At 38.8% G+C, this 20,750-nt stretch overlaps 1 protein-coding gene across 10 annotated transcripts in view; it reads left to right on the forward strand.

The window, feature by feature from the left end:
* Pclo (piccolo (presynaptic cytomatrix protein)) overlaps positions 1–20,750 on the forward strand; it is a 348,560-nt gene that overhangs the window by 139,013 nt on the left and 188,797 nt on the right. For all 10 annotated transcript variants that reach the window (XR_003955649.1, XR_003955647.1, XR_003955650.1 and 7 more), the window contains exon 4: positions 15,047–15,757. Coding sequence is in view for 6 of the 10 variants with exons in the window: in XM_006503582.3 (XP_006503645.2) it covers positions 15,047–15,757 (711 nt within the window). In the remaining 4 variants the exon portion in view is untranslated. The remainder of the gene's footprint in view (positions 1–15,046; positions 15,758–20,750) is intronic.

The following is a 20,750-nucleotide window of genomic DNA, read 5'->3' on the forward strand; positions in this document are numbered from 1 at the left end:
AAAAAAATTACTAACGAAGTACTCAGTTCACTTGTATTTAAAAAAAAAATGGCACCAGGGCTAGTTTTGGTGACATGTGACAGCAAATTCCAGCCAGCACTCTGGAGGTCAAGGCAGGTGAATTTCTGAGTTTGAGGCCAGCTTCATCTATATCATGAATTCTGCACCAGTCAGGCTTCATAATGAGACTTTGCCAAAGGAAGAAAAATGTAAGAAAAGAATAAAAAGGAAAATATCTGCCAAACCTTTTGAGATTCTCCTTAGCCTTATTGCAAGCAATGTTGCCTTTCACATCTGTGACATCCCCATTTTCCCACACACGCATATAGTAAAACTGCTGGCCTACCTCCCACTTTTGGTAGTGATTCTACATAATACACTTTGCTGGTTTCTTCTGAGTAAAGGGAGGTATTAAGAGTCTTTTATTTACCAAGGAATTGTAGGAATTTCACAAGTAACCTGGTCTCAGTGTCATCTCTGTCCTTGAAAATCTGACTCTCTGCAGCCTGCCTGTTTCTTCCACTGGTTGCTTAACAGAATATTGTTTTTAGTTTTGACATTTCATTTTCTGCATTTGTGTAATGGACATAATTATAGAAACTCTTAAGATTGGGTGAGAATTTAATGAGAGAGAGCATGTCCACAGGGTCTTCTAACCGAACACATTTTACGAAGTCTTCTCTTCCCTGAGTCTGTTCCTCCACTATTTTTAATTCACCATTTTCCTTGCAAATTGGGACAGTATTTTTTTTTCTTTTGTCTTAGCAGTGTTTCAATCCACCATTCATTTTTTTTGCTGCTGCTGCTGCCCTAGTCATTTACACAAGTTTGCAGCTCTGAAAAGCAATGACATTCCTTCAGGGGAAATTCACCCTCTTCAATGTAAGCAGACAAAGAAGGAAGCTACATACCAACGAACCAGCTTTGTCTTAAAAATCGGAGTTCTATTTTATTTCGGTTTTTTGAGCCCAGACCAATGAATGTGCTTACAGGTATAGACAGCAATGGTGAATTTTTAGCATACAGTCTTTATCAGAGTTTCAAAATGATAACTATCATCATGACACTTTATAACTAACATCTACATAGCTGAGCATGGCAGGTAGGGAGACTTCAATTGGACTCCCTTTATATAAAGATTTTCCCCTGTGTGAAGAGACACCATGACCATGGCAACTCTTATAAAGGACAACATTTAATTGGGGCTGGCTTACAAGTTCAAAAGTTCAGTCCATTATCATCATAGCAGGAAGTACAGCAGCATCCAGGCATACATGGTGCTGTAGAAAGAGCCAGGGGGTTGGCATCTTGATCTGAAAGCCGTCAGGAGAAGACTGTCTTTCAGGTAGCTAAGGAGAGGGTCTCAAAGTCCACCCCACAGTGATATATTACCTCCAACATGGCCACACCTACCCCAACAATGCTGTACCTCCTAATAGTGTCATTTCTAATAGTGTCACACCTCCTAATAGTGCCACTCCCTGGGCCAAGATTATTCAAGCCACCACAGTCCCCATATTCCCTCAGACTTCAAGGCACCAAGTATTTCTGCCCAAACCGTTCCTGCCGTAGTCTTGACATTAACATGGACCAGTGAAATACAGTTTATGTATTTCTCAAATGATTGCCATGCCTACGTGTTCCTTTTCTCAACTTATCCAAGGCCTCTGAATGATTTAGTCACATCTTCACTTTCAAGAAAGTACTTATTGGGTCAGTCAACTTATTTTTTATGCCCAACATACATATCATAGATCATTGAAAAACCTATGTGGTATTTGTTGAACACTAGATAATTGTTCAATAAACAATTGAACAATTCTTGGGGGCAGATCATTGTTGTACTTTGGTCTACCTCTCTACGAGTGGTGCTATGCACCAGGCAAGAGGGGAAAGGCAGAACCCAGGATGAGCAGGATCCAGCCTAGCTGGGTGTGAATGCTAAGTTCCAGAGAAGCTGGAGAAAAGAAAGCCTTCTTTGGGAGTCTTAGGTATATCTCTTTTAGGTGAAGGCCTTCCCCGAAGCAGCCTTTAATAAAGTGGTTCTCTCATATTACTTTATTTGCTGGTGGATATAAACACATAGATTTCATTGGGGTGAATGGAGATTATGTGCCTTCTGGGGAAAGGAATGTCCAGGAAGGGAAGGTCGTTGCCTGGTACTGTAAAGCCTCATTAGCATGGGGAAGCAAACTAGGTGTTATGCTACCTGACTGAATGCCCATGTTCCTTTCAGTGGGGTGTTGTGGTTACGTGTTCCAGAGAAGGTACAAAGACAGGTAGGAATAAGCTCAACTCCTGCCATTCTCAAATCTCTGAGATTCCTGGTATCTTAGATCACTCAACCTTACCACTTTTCATGCCTGTCTGTGGGGAGCCGCACTCACATTTGCCATTACAAGATGGCGCTGACAGCTGTGTTCTAAGTAGTAAATAATCTGCACATGTGCAGGGGCAGTTTTCCCGCCATGTGCTCTGCCTTTCTCGTGATGACAGCTGGGCCGATGGGCTGCAGTCAATCAGGGAGTGACACGTCCTAGGCGGAGGATAATTCTCCTTAAAAGGGATGGGGTTCTGGCACTCCCTCTCTTCGTCTCTTCGTCTCTTTCTCTTCGCCTTTTCCTCTGCTCTCTTCCTCTGCTCTCTGCCTCTCTCTCTGCGTCTCTCTGCGTGTCTCTCTCTCTCTTCCTCTCTGCCTCTCTCTGCCGTGCTCTTCCTCTCTTGCTCCTGAGTAAGCAATAAAGCTTTGCCGCAGAAGGTTCTGGCTTGTTGCGTCTTTCCTGGCCGGTTGCGAACGCGCGTAAGACCTGTCTGGTAGCACCGTCCCACATGCCTTACAGATAATGGTCACTCTACAGTTCCAACAAACAGAAGTAGAATTGGTGTTGCATGGTATGATGTAATGTCCATCTCCTAGTCCCACATTTTGAGGATGGTTTTGATGGGATCTCTGAGGCAGTCTGGCTACATACCTTGTCCAAACTGTCAAGCTTAATTCAGCAAATAAACAAGGGAAGAAAAGATGGGATGCCAACCTCTGACTTCTAGGCACAAGCAGAACGCACCCAGATACACATGTGGACACACACTCATATACACACTGTCTATAGTATGATTAGATCACTAGAGTAGAGCCTCATGAGTGTACTTGATCCTCTTATGATGTCACTTAACGCTTCTGCTGCACTCAATCCCGTGTGAATACAGGAAAAACAAGAAACATCTCCCTCTGGAGTTCTGGACTTCTCTGTCTCCAGAACTAGGCATTTATTTACTTCTAGAATAAACTAGCTGACAAGAGTATGGAATTTTGACATAGCAGCCTCTGTAAATGAACACTGTATTTAATAGTTTATATCAGTTGTCCAAAAGACAGAATCAGAGATCACATTGGAGACAAGTCTCTGGGCATGTATGTAAGGTATTTTAGAGATTAGGTAAATTAAAGTGGGTATACCCATCTTTTACGTGGACAGCCCCAGTCTCAGGTTGGATGGAAGGAAAAAAGCTGACTAAGCACAAGTATTTATCACTTTTGTTTCCAGACTGTGAACATAATATGAACAGCTGCCTCCTCAAGCTCCTAACATCATGATTTGTATACCATGATGGTCTGTATGCTCAGAGTATAAGCAAAAACAAACCCTTACTCTCCTAAGTTCCCCTAAGTGTACTTCTTGATAGGTATTTTGGCATAACATGACAAATAACTGCTTCTCTGTGTACATGTGTATGTCTGTGTGTATGTGTCTGTTTCTCTCTCTCTCTCTCTCTGTCTCTCTCTCTCTCCCTGTCTGTCTCTCTGTCTCTGTCTCTGTCTCTCTCTCTCTCTCTCTCTCTCTGTGTGTGTAGGGGGGCATACATATGTGTCTGTATGTATGTGGTGTTAAAAGTGTGCATGCTTCTTTGCTTCTTAGAAGGGGGAACAAAATACTCATAGGAGGAAATATGGAGACAAAGTGTGGAGCAGAGACTGAAGGAAAGGCCATCCAGATACTGCCCACCTGGGGATCCATCCCATATACAGTCTCCAAACCTGGACACTATTGCAGATGCCAAGAAGTGCTTGCTGACTGGAGCCCAATATAGCTGTCTCCTGAGAGGCTCTGCTGGAGCCTAGCAAGTACAGAGGCAGATGCGCTTGCACCCAATCATTGGACTGAGCATCTGATGGAGGAGTTGGAGAAGGGAATGAAGGAGCTGTTTTGCATCCCCATGGCGGGGAGCAACAGTGTCAAGTGGCCAGATTCCCCCCCATCTCCTGGGGACTGGGCCACCAACCAAATAGTACACATGGAGGGACCCATGGCTCTGGCTGAATATGTGGCAGAGAATGGCCTTGTTGGATATCAGTGAGAGGAGACTCCCTTGGGCCTGAGGGGGTTGGATGCCCCAATGTAGGGGAATGCCAGGGCTGGAAGGCAGGAGTGGGTGGATGGGTGGTAGAACACTCTCAGAGAGGCAGGAGTGGGGGGATGGGATAGGGGATTTCCAGGAGAGATCTAGAAAAGGGATAACATTTGAAATATAAATAAAGAAAATATCCAAAAAAAAGGGGGAAAAAAAAGAAAGGAAGGAAGGAAGGAAGGAGAGATAGAGAGAGAGAGAGAGAGAGAGAGAGAGAGAGAAAGAAGAAAGAGAGGAAGAACCTAAACCCACTGTTTCCTTCAGTGAGTTCAGTCACAATTGTTTCAATGTAATTTTAATTCAGGCATAAAATGTATGCATATAACTCTTTTAATTACCACTCAGATTGTTTTTGGAGTTTAGAAAACTGTATATGTATATACTGTATATATATGTATAAACTGTATATGTATATACTGTATATATATGTATAAACTATATGTATATACTGTATATATGTATAAACTGTATGTGTATATACTGTATATACATATGTATATACATATACAGTATATACATATGTATAAACTGTATATGTATATACTGTATATATATATATGTATAAACTGTATACGTATCATGACAAGAAAGAAAACAGAAAGGGATTCTGGTTTAGGTCATGAAAAGATGAACACCAAACCAACAAAAAGTATTGAGTTAGTTTTTCAGCATATTTTAAATCTCTGATTATAATATATATAATATGATTTTTATTTATTAAATGCTATATGTGATTTTAGTTCACATGTGGCTATTTATAAAAATATTGTTAGCATATTTTGCATATGTGGAAGCATATATTTTATACTTCTAAAGAAAAATAGCAGAGTGACTATTTTGAGATGTATAGGGCTGTGTGGCATTGCAGAGGTGGGAGACATGGACAGGTCTGCTGATCACCTTAGACCAAGGACCTTAGAAATTCAGGGTTCTCCCAGTTTGCCGTAGTCTGCTAGGATTTTTTTTTGATCCTTTCCTCAAATGTGGTCATTCTACTCTAACTCAGTAAAGTATCTATTTCCCATGTTCCAGTTGTTTGTAAGAGCATGCTTATTTTGTATTGTTTTACATGTATACTTGCCTATTTTGCCTTAACTTCTTATGTAACTCATTTTGGACATACGAACAAACGAGAAAGAACATATTATTAAATACTGTACTTTGTACTTGAGTCATTCTTCTTTTGGTAATCATAAAAAGACCAGAAGTATGAAGAAAATCATATATTCTAATTTAAAAATATGTAGTAATATAATATGCAGTAATAAAAGGACCTTAATCATATATTGTTCATTTTTAAGAGATGCAGAATAAGAATAAAAGTCCCACAAATAAAATATTTTGCATACATTTATATTTGAAACAGTGTCTTATATAACTCTTTCTAGTCTTGAATTCATTGTATCGCAGAAACATCTAGAATTCTGTTCCTCTTGCTGTCAGCTCTGAAGTGCTGATATGATAGACATACACCAGCATGCCTGGTTCATTTGAACACTTGTAAATGGTAATCCCATGATCAAAGATTCCTATCATGTTAATTTTATAGCCTAAAAAAAATCTGAGTGTAGTCTAGAAAAAGTGTTCCCAGCATTCAATTCTACTTCTTTTTATCTTCTACAAATAACAGAACAAAACATAGCAACAAGACATTTTTTGGATGTCAAATTACATTTAAGAACACAGGGTTCTAAGATAAATACAGATAGCTAAAATAGTATAAATTACTGATAAAAATGTCAGTGCTGCCCCCATACTTTTTGATCTGTCAGTAAATGAAAGGTGATTTCAATGGCTACAGAGTTTGCTCAGTGGTTAAGAGTTCTTGCTGCTCTTCTACAGAACCCAAGTTTAAGGCTGAGCACCAACATCAAATTACTCGCAACACCTAGTAGTAACTCTGACTCTGAGATTCCAATGACTTTTGACCTCTCTGACCTCCCTGGCAACGGTGCATATACACCTATGCATATGGTGTAAGTGTGCGCACAGGAGTGCACGCACATGTGTGCGTGTACACACACACACACACATACACGTAAGTATTTTAAAATCTTGTTATGATTTATAAATACATTACCTTAATTAATTTTTTTTACCAAATATCATTCTAAATGTTATGCACGTCCACAAGCCACCACAATGTTAACTTACTACATAACTATTTTATTGTAGAACCAAAAGGTACACAAGACACAAGATTATATTTTGATTGCAATTTTTTCAAGATAAGGCTATGGCCTCTGGTCCAACACTTCTGTTGAAGGAAAGTGGAAACTGTATTTGTCTCCAAATCAGTCCAGTTGTTCCTTTAATAAAAATTAATGCAAAATATTATTTGCAAGACTTCTCAGATGGAAATATAAATTCATGTGTATTGTGTTTTTGACCATCCTTTCCAAAGCATTTTAAGTCTATTGGTACATTTTCAACCTGCTACAGGCTGTATATGCATGCTTCAAAAGAGATAGAAAAACAAACCAGCAGCCCTGAATTCTGTGATTTTACTTAATGGTATTGTTGCTATAGTTACAGCTGAAATCTTACATAAAGCAAATTACTTATTGATGGAGAAATGCTGAGTAGCACGGCACAGTCCCTTTGCTGTTCCTCTATTATTGCCTTCATTTCCTGTTCCCCTCTTAAAATTAATGGATTTTTAGAGTGCTGTTTTGTTTTGAACAAGCTTTGATGATTAAATGTTAAAATAACTGCATTTTACTAACATGTTGTACCTGACAATTGAATGTGTTTGAATATGGTGTGATCAGCATAGTTATTTCTTATATACTTCTTATTTATCAGAATTTTCTCTACTTGGATATACATTTTTATATTCTAATAACTGATATTAAAGAAGTAAATAAGAATGTGGGTATTTTCATATCATGGAGGCTTCTGATTTTGTTACATTTAATAGTAACTACATAAAAAAATTTATTAACAGTTTATTCCACTGACACTAATAAGACTATCCTCAAAATAAAACATTAAAATCTATGGGATACATAAAAACAAATAACCATGGCTTGAGAACCTCAATATTGATGGCTATATGTTTGCAAATGTCTCCATAAGCATCTAAAGTTAGTAGAAGTAATATTGGTACTAAAGTCAGTATTAGGAATGTCTTTAGAAATATAAAGTCTATATTAAATATAAGTTTTCTGACATATGCTCACATTGTTTTTTCTCAAATTTATGATTTCTTTAAATTAGTATATATATGTATATACTATAATGCCTAAGATATAGATATGATATATATATGTATATAATGCCTAAATGTATAAATACAACATATTCACATATTCAGTATGTTTAATGCTAATTATATGTGTACAATTTCAGACTTGACTCCCTTCATATTGAATAATCAAATAGGAGGATCCTCCTTAGGGAAGATGGTTTCTCACACTTCAACAATTATTGGTCTGTAGCTCTTTGTCTATGGGTGTGCCCTGAGAGCTTCCTCACTTTCATTTTAGCATGTGTATTGGTGTAGTACTTGTTCAGACCTTCTTGGAGTATCATGGGTAAAGCTTCCCTTTTGTTTCTAGGAGACACAACTTTACAGCAGATTTCCTGGTCTTCTGGATCATAAAACATCATACATGTCATACAATATATCTGAATTTTATTCATTTTCCCTTCCCCAAATCCTTGTAAATCCTCTTCAACCTCTCTATCTACCCAATTCCATGTGCTTTGTCTCTTTTAAAACAAGCAAATAGTCAAATTTGTATTGACCAACTATTCCTGAAGAAGGGGAGCCTGTCCTACAGTGTGGTTGATATACCCAGTGTCAGTCTATTGCAGAAAACTGAATTTCCCTCTCCCACCTTCTACCCATCATAATCAGCCTCTTGGATAAGTGTAGGAATTTATGCCTACTTCCATTGACCTGTGCTGGGATTTTGTCTGACTTCAGTTTGTGCAGGTGTTGTGAATGCTGTCATAGTCTATGTGAATCCATAAATTCATCTGCCATGTTGTGTCTGGAAAATGTTGTTTCCCTGAAATCATCCACCACATGGCTCTAACAATCTTTCCTCCCCCTCTTCTGCATACATCTCTGAGTCCTGACTTCAGAAGTGTGATACAGATACTATATATAGGCTGAACATTCAAATGTCTCTCATTCTCTGAACATTGCTCATTTGTAGATTTCAGTGTTAATTGTTGTAAAAGGGAAGCTTCTCTGATGAGAGTTGGGACGTGCACATATCTATGGATATCTATTTGCTATGGTGACTTAATAGAATAATCATAGCAGACTACCCTAGAGATCGTGACATATCTAGCCTCAGGTTCTTGGCCTCATTGACACTGTCTGATATAGAATCTAACTGTGGAGTGTGACATGATCCAACTAAGAAGTGATTGATTACCTCCTGTAGCATTTGTTCCCTTCTTGCACCAGTACATCTTGCAGGAGGGAGCTGTTGTAGGTTTTAGGGTTTGTATCTTGCTGTAAACTCATAGAGATGCACAGCCATCTGTATATGTGAAAGAAAAGGCACTGCTGCTTTTTACCCCTAGCAAACATACTATATACTGGGGGAATGAAGCTTTTTATCTGACCTAAAAGATTAGATGCATACACTATACAGTGTTAACCCACTCACCTAATTTTAAAGTTAATGAAAATATTGAGTATGTTCTCTCCCAAAGAGCAATATACTTAATTTTCTCAACATATTTCCTTTTAAGAAAAGTCATGTGCTCTGTGGTACTTACCATATATGCAATATATGACAACTAAGTAAGAGTAATTTCTCAAAAACAATTTAAATTTTATTTTATTTTTTTTCTATTTTTTATTAGGTATTTAGCTCATTTACATTTCCAATGCTATACCAAAAGTCCCCCATACCCACCCACCCCCACTCCCCTGCCCACCCACTCCCCCTTTTTGGCCCTGGTGTTCCCCTGTACTGGGGCATATAAAGTTTGCGTGTCCAATGGGCCTCTCTTTCCAGTGATGGCCGACTGGGCCATCTTTTGATATATATGCAGCTAGAGTCAAGAGCTCCGGGGTACTGGTTAGTTCATAATGTTGTTCCACCTATAGGGTTGCACATCCCTTTAGCTCCTTGGCTATTTTCTCTAGCTCCTCCATTGGGAGCCCTGTGATCCATCCATTAGCTGACTGTGAGCATCCACTTCTGTGTTTGCTAGGCCCCGGCATAGTCTCACAAGAGACAGCTACATCTGGGTCCTTTCAATAAAATCTTGCTAGTGTATGCAATGGTGTCAACGTTTGGATGCTGATTATGGGGTGGATCCCTGGATATGGCAGTCTCTACATGGTCCATCCTTTCATCTCAGCTCCAAACTTTGTCTCTGTAACTCCTTTCATGGGTGTTTTGTTCCCAATTCTAAGGAGGGGCATAGTGTCCACAGTTCAGTCTTCATTCTTCTTGAGTTTCATGTGTTTAGCAAATTGTATCTTATATCTTGGGTATCCTAGGTGTCTTAGTCAGGGTTTCTATTCCTGCACAAACATCATGACCAAGAAGCAAGTTGGGGAGGAAAGGGTTTATTCGGCTTACACTTCCATACTGCTGTTAATCACCAAGGAAGTCAGGACTAGAACTCAAGCAGGTCAGAAAGCAGGAGCCGATGCAGAGGCCATGGAGGGATGTTCTTTATTGGCTTGCCTCCCCTGGCTTGCTCAGCCTGCTCTCTTATATAACCCAAGACTACCAGCCCAGAGATGGTCCCACCCACAAGGGGCCTTTCCCCCTTGATCACTAATTGAGAAAATGCCTTAGAGTTGGATCTCATGGAGGCATTTCCTCAACTGAAGCTCCTTTCTCTGTGATAACCCCAGCTGTGTCAAGTTGACACAAAACTAGCCAGTACAATTGACCCCTTGTCAACTTGACACACAAACACATCACTAGTAAGCCTCAACCCTTACATTCTTATTCATCCCCAAGATCTAAATAACTTTAAAAGTCCCACAGTCTTTACATATTCTTAAAATTTCAATCTCTTTAAAATATCCATCTCTTTCAAAATCCAAAGTCTTTTTACAATTAAAAGTCTCTTAACTCCACTAAAACAGTTTCTTCCTTCAAGATGGAAAATATCAGGGCACAGTCACAATCAAAAGCAAAAGTCAATCTCCAACCGTCCAATGTCTGGGATCCAACTCACGATCTTCTGGGCTCCTCCAAGGGCTTGGGTCACTTCTCCAGCCATGCCCTTTGTAGCACATGCATCATCCTCTAGGCTCCAGATGCCTGTACTCCACTGCTGCTGCTGCTCTTGGTGGTCATCTCATGGTACTGGCATCTCCAAAACACTGCATGACCCCTTCAGTCCTGGGCCATCAATTGCAACTGAGGCTGCACTTTCACCAATGGCCTTCCATGGCCTCTCACAGTGCCAAGCCTCAGCTGCTCTGCTCAACTCCTTCATGCCTTCAAAACCAGTACCACCTGGGTGACACTTACACATTACCAAGTCCAGCCACAGCACAAGGTACAACTTTGGCTATATCTGGAACACAGCCACTGTGCTCTCAGAAAACATTTCCCAGAAGATGTCACCTCAATGATGCTGGTCTCTTCTTAATCACCGCTAATTTCTTAGCTCCAGCTAACCAGCATCAATAGTCCCAGTAATGCAAAGTTTTTGCTTTAGTAGTTCTGGTATGTTGTCAATCACAGCTGATTCTTCAGCCCCAGCTAACCAGAACTACAGAATCTTCACAATCAAAACAGCAATGGCCCTGAAAAGTCTTTAATTTTCCCTCTGAAATTTCACAAGCCAGGCCTCCATCTTCTGCACTGTTCTCAACATTATCTTCCAAGCTCCTGCACAACATCCGACAAAGCTCTTAACAACGGATGGATCTTCAAGCCCAAAGTTCCAAAGTCCTTCCACAGTCCTCCCCAAAACATGGTCAGGTTGTCACAGGAATACCCCACTCTGCTGGTACCAATTTGTCTTAGTCAGGGTTTCTATTCCTGCACAAACATCATGACCAAGAAGCAAGTTGGGGAGGAAAGGGTTTATTCGGCTTACACTTCCATACTGCTGTTAATCACCAAGGAAGTCAGGACTAGAACTCAAGCAGGTCAGAAAGCAGGAGCCGATGCAGAGGCCATGGAGGGATGTTCTTTACTGGCTTGCCTCCCCTGGCTTGCTCAGCCTGCTCTCTTATATAACCCAAGACTACCAGCCCAGAGATGGTCCCACCCACAAGGGGCCTTTCCCCCTTGATCACTAATTGAGAAAATGCCTTAGAGTTGGATCTCATGGAGGCATTTCCTCAACTGAAGCTCCTTTCTCTGTGATAACCCCAGCTGTGTCAAGTTGACACAAAACTAGCCAGTACACTAGGTTTGGGGCTAATATCCACTTATCAGTGAGTACATATTGTGTGAGTTTCTTTGTGAATGTGTTACCTCACTCAGGATGATGCCCTCCAGGTCCATCCATTCGGCTAGGAATTTCATAAATTCATTCTTTTTAATAGCTGAGTAGTACTCCATTGTGTAGATGTACCACATTTTCTGTATCCATTACTCTGTTGAGGGGCATCTGGGTTCTTTCCAGCTTCTGGCTATTATAAATAAGGCTGCTATGAACATAGTGGAGCATGTGTCCTTCTTACCAGTTGGGGCATCTTCTGGATATATGCCCAGGAGAGGTATTGCTGGATCCTCCGGTAGTACTATGTCCAATTTTCTGAGGAACCGCCAGACTGATTTCCAGAGTGGTTCTACAAGCCTGCAATCCCACCAACAATGGAGGAGTGTTCCTCTTTCTCCACATCCACGCCAGCATCTGCTGTCACCTGAATTTTTGATCTTAGCCATTCTGATTGGTGTGAGGTGGAATCTCAGGGTTGTTTTGATTTGCATTTCCCTGATGATTAAGGATGTTGAACATTTTTTCAGGTGTTTCTCTGCCATTCGGTATTCCTCAGGTGAGAATTCTTTGTTCAGTTCTGAGCCCCATTTTTTAATGGGGTTATTTGATTTTCTGAAGTCCACCTTCCTGAGTTCTTTATATATGTTGGATATTAGTCCCCTATCTGATTTAGGATAGGTAATGATCCTTTCCCAATCTGTTGGTGGTCTTTTTGTCTTACTGACGGTGTCTTTTGCCTTGCAGAAACTTTGGAGTTTCATTAGGTCCCATTTGTCAATTCTCGATCTTACAGTACAAGCCATTGCTGTTCTGTTCAGGAATTTTTCCCCTGTGCCCATATCTTCTGGAAGGATATTACTGCTAGATTAAAAGTGCCCAGCTTATTTATATGGGAAAGTTGCCTGCTGAAAATGGCCAGTACACACCTGCATGGGATTTTTAGAATCCTTGTGACAGCACAGCACTCTGAACCTGCTATTTTTGTCTGTTTTTTTTTTTTTGAAATGTCAAGCTCAAAATATGAATAATAAAAATATCTCAAGATGTATCTCAATCAAGTAATGATTTTTGAAACCATGGAACAGATCAAGATTGAAGTTCTGTAGGTAAAATCTTTGGTGACTATTCAGCATAGAATTGAGATACTCGCTATTGGGCAAGTGATCAAGGTAGTTTCTTCCCCATGACTTGTGGACCTAGTTGTTATGAAAAACTGTAGTTCACACCAGAGATATGTTCACAGGAACTTAGTGATGGACGTTAATATATTACTTGGAGATGGTGGAACATACCTCTAGCCCCAGCGCTCAGAAGGCAGATGCAGGTGGATCTCTGATTTCAAGGTCAGTCTAGTCTACATAGAGATTTCCAGGTCGGCCAAGGCTACACAGAAAAAACCTTGTTTTGAAAAAAAAAATGAAGAAAGAAAGGAAAGACGGAGGAAGGAAGGAAGGAAGGAAGGAAGGAAGGAAGGAAGGAAGGAAGGAAGGAAGGAAGGAAAACATAGGGAAAAAAAGAAAGATTGATAATAAGGGATTAAATGCACCAAAAGTAAAGGAACACAAATACAGCCTAATGCTTACATACAGCCTTATTGCACATAACAGTTGGCGTTCATCTGTGTACGTTAGGTAAGAAATTAAGGATCCATAACCCCATACAACTTACAAAAATGGCCAAATGTATTAAGTACAATATTTAAAGTCTCTAAAAAATAGAAAGCAGAGGACAAATTAAAACATTTCTTTAATAGTATTTTACAACAGTAAGTGATTCTTTTTTTTTTTTTTTCCCCGTAAGTTATTTAAGCCGTGCAGCTGCAGAGAGGAGCCAGTGTGAGAAGCAATTTGAAATTGAATTTATCTGGAGACAATTCAACATAAGAAAGCAGGCAGTCTTATTTATAGGATCCTCCCACCTTCTTTCTTGCATAATAAATACATTAAATGATAATAATTAGAAAGAAGCAATATGCAGGGCCTTTATCTATTACATTAAGACAGATATCATGGAGGACAGAACACAAAATTCAAGGATAATGTCTGCCATTTGCCTAGTTGCCTGCCTTCTGTGTGAATAGTTTTCATGTGTTTTTTTCAAAGAGTAGTTTTCATGCCTTAGCTTGCAAAACTGTGAGCTGGCAGATTCTCAAAATGATGGGTCCTCTTTTTGTCACTCAGGGCTCTGCTAAAATAGTCCTCTAGGAAGCTGTTTAGCTGAATACAGCCTAAGGTGATCTTCTGAAGGCAGATACAACCTGTTACACCTTGAGCAGCAGTCACATAAGGAAACATTTCAATCCAAAAATCAGAATTTATTTTGGAAAAAACATGCCAAGAAATTTGAACTATGACTCCATCCTAGTTAGCTGAAAAATACCTGTGATTAGTATTAAAAGTGGAATTATTTTATTAATTTGAAAGAAAATAAGAGAATTATACACAAGTGACCCTTGAGAACTCTATGTTACTCAGTGGAATTTTATTTGATTGATACAAGGAAATAGAATTGGTAAACTGAATTCATGAAAGAAAATAAGAGAATTATACACAAGTGACCCTTGAGAACTCTATGTTACTCAGTGGAATTTTATTTGATTGATACAAAGAAATAGAGTTGGTAAACTGAATTCAAAAAAGCTTTGTGTAATTTTGCACAAAATCAAAATTATTGTGAAATATAATTGTATTTGAGTAAATATATGATGAAAATACTAAGTTTGAAGATACTAGGTGAAAAACAAATTTCTTTCAAATTGCTTTCCACCAAAAACCCCTAAATGAGTGCTTCTCTGAGTCCTTCTATGTCCCTTTTCCACTCCCTTTCTTTCTGAACAGCATAGAGATTGGTTATCATTGTGTCATATTTATATTTTAAATAGCCCCTTTACAGTTTTTGTTTTTTATGTTTTTTTGTTTTTGGTTTTTCAAGACAGGGTCTCTCTGTGTAGCCCTGGCTGTCCTGGAACTCACCTTGTAGACCAGGCTGGCCTCGAACTCAGAAATCTGCCTGCCTCTGCCTCTGCCTCCCAAGTGCTGGGATTAAAGGCGTGCGCCACCACGTCCGGCCCCTTTACAGTTTTTAAATGATTTTTTTTTTTTTTTTTTTACTTAGAAGACAATGACTCACCCTCTGCCTATCAACAACCAACAGAACCACTAGGCATCTTTAATTTTCATCTTGATTAATGCACTAGAATAGAAAGTCTGCAGTACTCTTACTAATCTAGCAGTCGCTGTTTGTCTTGCAGATTCAAGAATGGCTTTGTTTAAACTGTCAGACACAGAGAGCAATATCAGGACAACTTGGAGATATGGACAAAATGCCACCTGCATCCTCAGGACCCAAAGCATCCCCCGTGCCTGCCCCTGCAGAACCCCCACCTCAGAAAACACCAACAGCTGCCCACGCGAAAGGTAAAAAGAAGGAAACAGAAGTAAAAGCAGAAACTGAAAAACAGATCCCAGAGAAAGAAACACCATCAATTGAGAAAACCCCGCCAGCGGTCGCCACAGATCAAAAACTAGAAGAAAGTGAAGTAACCAAAAGCCTAGTTTCTGTCCTGCCAGAAAAGAAACCATCCGAGGAAGAAAAAGCCCTGCCTGCAGACAAAAAGGAAAAGAAGCCACCTGCTGCAGAAGCGCCACCACTTGAAGAAAAGAAGCCGATCCCTGATGATCAGAAATTACCCCCAGACGCAAAACCATCGGCCTCAGAGGGGGAGGAGAAACGTGATCTACTTAAAGCTCACGTACAAATTCCCGAAGAAGGACCCATAGGCAAAGTGGCTTCACTGGCTTGTGAAGGAGAGCAGCAGCCAGACACCAGGCCTGAAGATCTGCCAGGCGCCACACCTCAGACGTTACCCAAGGACAGACAGAAGGAAAGCAGAGACGTAACACAGCCTCAGGCAGAAGGCACTGCAAAGGAAGGCCGAGGGGAGCCCAGCAAAGACAGGACAGTAAGTTGTGTTTCCTGCCATCGCAATTGCTCATGTACTTTATGCTAGTTTTACGTAGAGCCTGAGCTGATCAAGGGTAAGGGGGACCTGAAAACCTATAAACTCTGAACTGCATTTCAGAGAACTTTAACCTCTTTTCGTGTAAATGGTATTTTGATACTTTAATTAAATTCCATAGAGATAAAATTCTCTAACATATATGATATTTTGATAATTCAAATTCCATAGAGATAAAAATTTTCTGAATTATAAAGAAAAATGTAAAGGTTTCCTATAGTTCCATGATTATTATTATGATGATTATTACTATTACAATTGCTACTAATACTACTACTATTCATTGTAATCCAGAATGAGACTATAAATCAGTATTTCTCTTTACCTAAAAGTAATGTATTTACCTAAAAGCTATTTGACTTTATAAGTTGCAAGGAGTTTTATTGCTGTTTGTCTTGCTTTGCTTTTCCGTTTCATAGACTTCTAAGCTTTGGACAGCACAAAATTATTGGTTATAAAGAAAGAGGTGTGGTCAAAATCCAGAATGGAAGTAATTTTTTACCTTCATAGTTAATTCTAGTTTTACTCATGATTTAATGTCTTACACTGAATGTGGGAGGATTACTTAGAATCTGCATATAGTTTAGAATAATACATACTTTTCCTTTAGTGAGAAGTTTCAAAAATACTCTCCCAAGTATATTTGAATAAGAAATTCTTCCATTTTTTAAAGGAATTCTAATTAATATTATTTAAAATCTAATTATATCACCTTCCCACTTTCTCCTTTCACCCTCCTGTTTGCTCCCTCTAATCCTTCTGAGACCCCCTAAAACCCTTTTTCTTCTCCAACTGATGGTCTCCTTTTGTTTGATTTTTATTGCTATCTGTGTGTTTGTGTGAGTGAGTGAGTGAGTGAGTGAGTGAGTGAGTGAGTGAGTAGGAAAACAAGCTGCTTAGAAATCTACAAAGTATCTTATATCTAATTAAATAACGTTAATTCAGAGAACACATCAATGATTCATAGAAAACTTGCTTGTATATGTTTGAAAATTCAAGTAGAAACTACAGTTACAACCTTGAATTCCATTGTGGGGTTTGCATCTTTCTGTGCTTGGACACACATATCCACTTTCTCTCTCTCTCTCTCTCTCTCTCTCTCTCTCTCTCTCTCTCCCTCCTTCTTTCTTTCTTTCTTTCTTTCTTTCTTTCTTTCTTTCTTTCTTTCTTTCTTTCTTTCTTTCTCCAGTCTCCAAATTATTTTTTTGAGTATCCCTTTTTTTCTATCCAGAGGAGTCATACGAAAAACCCTTAAATTCACATGTGTATATGTGTCTCTATTTTTGAGTTTTAGAACTATGTTTTCATGTACCAAAGGATGTAGCTCTTCAAACCTCACTGTAAATTCAAGCTCAACATGTTTGGCTATTAATCTTTTTCTATAGAACCCATCCCTACTTTTGGCTTTCTGTATTAACAGCAGCAACATGGACCCACCTTTTTCTTTTTTCTTTCCATACACTAAGCTGAAGCAAGTGGGGTTCCTTTTTCTCTCTACCTTTGTCCTCCATACCACATTGATCATAATAAGGACATCCCTCTGCTTACTGCTTCCTTGGGCTCCTGGATTTGCTCTTTTCACAATGGTTATAGTTGCAGATTTCATCAAGTTCTTCTGAAACTGTCAGATAGCCCATTTCTTAATTTTCATGGTTCTACCTTGGTATGATCCATGACAAATGCTTGTAGCAATATAGAAGTACCAGTTCCCTAGTGATATCCTTGTGAGTTCTTTGCATGTGTGTGTGTGTGTGTGTGTGTGTGTGTGTGTGTGTATGTGTGAGAGAGAGAGAGAGAGAGAGAGTTGCCTGCCATTTACCTACTATAGAAAAAGGTGGTTTAGCCATATTTCTTCTTTACCAAGAAATAAGTTTTAAATTAACCATGAACAAAAGAAGTGATTGCTCTGCTTTATTTTTCTTTCTTACAATAGATCTTTCATTTTTCCATTAGGATTTTGTAGACCACAGGAACAATTAATAAGAACTTAAAGAATATCAATAGTATCAGTCTATTTCCAAAATAAGAATAAAACTTTCTGTCTTATATTTAAGTGACAACACATAAACTGTAATGTTTTGTTTTCCTGTCTTGGTCTTCAAATACTGACAGGCTATCTATACTCAACAGTGGGTAGTCTTGCCTAAACAGCTTAGCTATTTTGGATTTCCCCATTACACTAACTGGCTTCGATATAACTTTTCTCTACAAGTGAGAAATCAAAACCACAAACACGTCCATGTGATTCTTTTGGGTGGATTATTTTCTCCCCTCTGAAGCTGTTCTGCTTTTTCCTTGTGTGCCCGTGCAGTCCCTTCACTGAGGGCCCATCTGAGGTGCTCTCCTTCTGATGCCCTCCTCCACTGCATGACTGACAGTCAGCATCTCCTGCTGTAGAACTCCCTGCATTGATTCATTTCTGTACCACTTTAAAATGCAAGCACTGATCCTCAGTTACATCTCACTACATTCTAGGCACATTAGACATATCTTTCCCCTCTATCTACCCTACACAACTATTGATAATATACATATTATAATAGCTGATTTAAAAATAGGAGAATCAGATTTTATACCCCCAAATAAATGAGGCAAAGTACAGAATAAGGATGTTAGTACTGTCCTGAAAATAAAGCCACCAGTCACACACAAACCAATAATGATATTCTTCCTGGGACACTTCTGAAGCATGGTCTCTCCTTATTCATCTCTCTGTAACTTTTGGCACAAACTTTTGGGTAACTTTCACAGTGTGTATATTTTTACTATCTTATATTATTTTATCAATTTGTCAGTATTAATAGTGTGTTGTTGGATTAGTAATTTATTGACTCTTAGTCCCTTGTATTTTGCATAATTATTAAGTGTATAAATTAGGTAAACTCAAGCAACTAAAACTCTATGCATGGAAAACATGCAATATAATACAGACCAGTGTGGCAGAATGTAATAATTATTAAAAACTGAAAATGCTCTTTTTGGGGAAATGAAAAATAACATTGCTGTTTTAAAACTCTGCCTACAGTGTCACTATTCTCTCTACCTGACTTCATCATAGATTCAAGATTTGTAAACGAAAGGAGCCTAACTCAAATTTTATTCTTATTTTAGAATTTTGGGGGTTGTTTTAAATGGTGTTAAATGTAAAAAGTAAAACAGGTAATAAAAATGTCAATTTTCTGATTATTCAAATGAAAAATGAATAACTTTTTAAAATCAGTAATATTTTTGCATCTGTATGTATGCCATATATGTTATACAAAAGTATGTTTGTTACATTTATACCTTTAACTATTATCTGAATAGATCCTTAAATAAGTACACTCTTATATATTTTTGAAGCATCTGAGAAAAATTTCCCATCTTTAAGTCTGGTGCAATGAGAAATTGGTAAGAAAATGGTCCACATTATATTGCCTTTACATGAATCCTTCCACCATATCCTAGTTTGTCTTCAAATGGCCATTTTGAAGATCAATAATTAGAAGGGAAAAAAAGATCCAGCTTAAGGACTGTAATTTATATCTAATTTTCCCTTGTTAATAAGTGTTATTAATAAAGCAGTGCTAAGGACCAATTAGCTACAAGAAAGGTAAAAGGATGCCAACTTCTGATACATAGAAATCCTTTTTAAAATGATTAGTAGTAGTAATAAAGATTAGTTTGTAGGTGCCTTAAGTTAGTGAAGCATAGGACCTGATTAATGAGTGATCTGATGTTTCCCAACTAAACTATGTAATTAATTAGGTCACATTACTTTGTGCAGGGATACATACCCAAGTCTAGTTAGTGGGAGAGAAATTAACATTATGAAGTTTTTTAGTGTAGCCTGCTAAATGAGCATGACTCTCTTTGAATATGCCAGGGAGAGGTTTCAGCAACTAACTGATTGCTCGTCAGCCCCCTAACATATTGTCAGACTACAGTCCTGTAGAATGAACATCTATATCCTTGCTGCCCTTGGATACAAAATAGAGACATCATCAAAACACCAGAACCACAGAAATGTAGTGGCTGCAACCTGTGAAGCCCGTGAGAAAGAGACAGGCCCTGAAGGGTGCTCAGGTAGAGTACAGCACAGAGGAAAGAGGGAAGCACGGCTGTGGAGGAAAGCCTCACACAAGAAAGGGCAGGCAGAGTATTCTAATATTTTTGTGTTAGCACTTCAGGATTCCTTTTTAATTTTTTGTTATATTCTATGTATCCTGTCATAATCTTATTTTTATAAAAATGCCAGGATAGACTGCAAAGGACATATTATAAAACTATGGTGCCTCTTTTTATTATGTTCAGTAATTGCTCCAAAGAATAATATTTACTTTGCCTTCACCTGTGTGAAATTTTATTACAGTGTTGCTTTACCATATATGTAGACACTAAAAAGCACAAAAATAGTGTTATCAAAATTAAATTATGAGAGATCGTATTTTGACTGATTTTTCTCCGGTATCATGATGTTTACTGTGAGTGATGAGGAGATGGCATTAATTACATTACAGATATTATATTGTGCTGTTGAAAACTGCTCAGTGTTGTTCTACAGAATGTGTCCATTCAAAAACACCATTTATTGCTCAACTTATATAAAAGATATGACCATCTTCACCTGTAACACCAACCGTGAGGTAGGGAGTGAGGACATGGGCTCAGGGGTCATTTAGCCTAGCGAAGACAAAAACAAACAAGCAAGCAAGCAAAAACCCCAGCAAGCTCCAGGTCCAATGAATGGCCATGTATCAAGGTAACTGGGGAATGAATGATGAACAGAACATCCACTGATCTCCTCTGGCCTCTCAGAACATACACATTCAGGAGAGAAAGAGAGACGGAGAGAGAGACAGACAGAGGGAAAGAGAGACTAGACTGACCTTTCCATTCCCTTTTCCAAACTTGACCTTCATCTCAAAGTAAATGCACTGGTACAGATCATATATTT

Source organism: Mus musculus, chromosome 5 (assembly GCF_000001635.26).
Source record: "Mus musculus strain C57BL/6J chromosome 5, GRCm38.p6 C57BL/6J".
Taxonomy (NCBI): domain Eukaryota; kingdom Metazoa; phylum Chordata; class Mammalia; order Rodentia; family Muridae; genus Mus; species Mus musculus.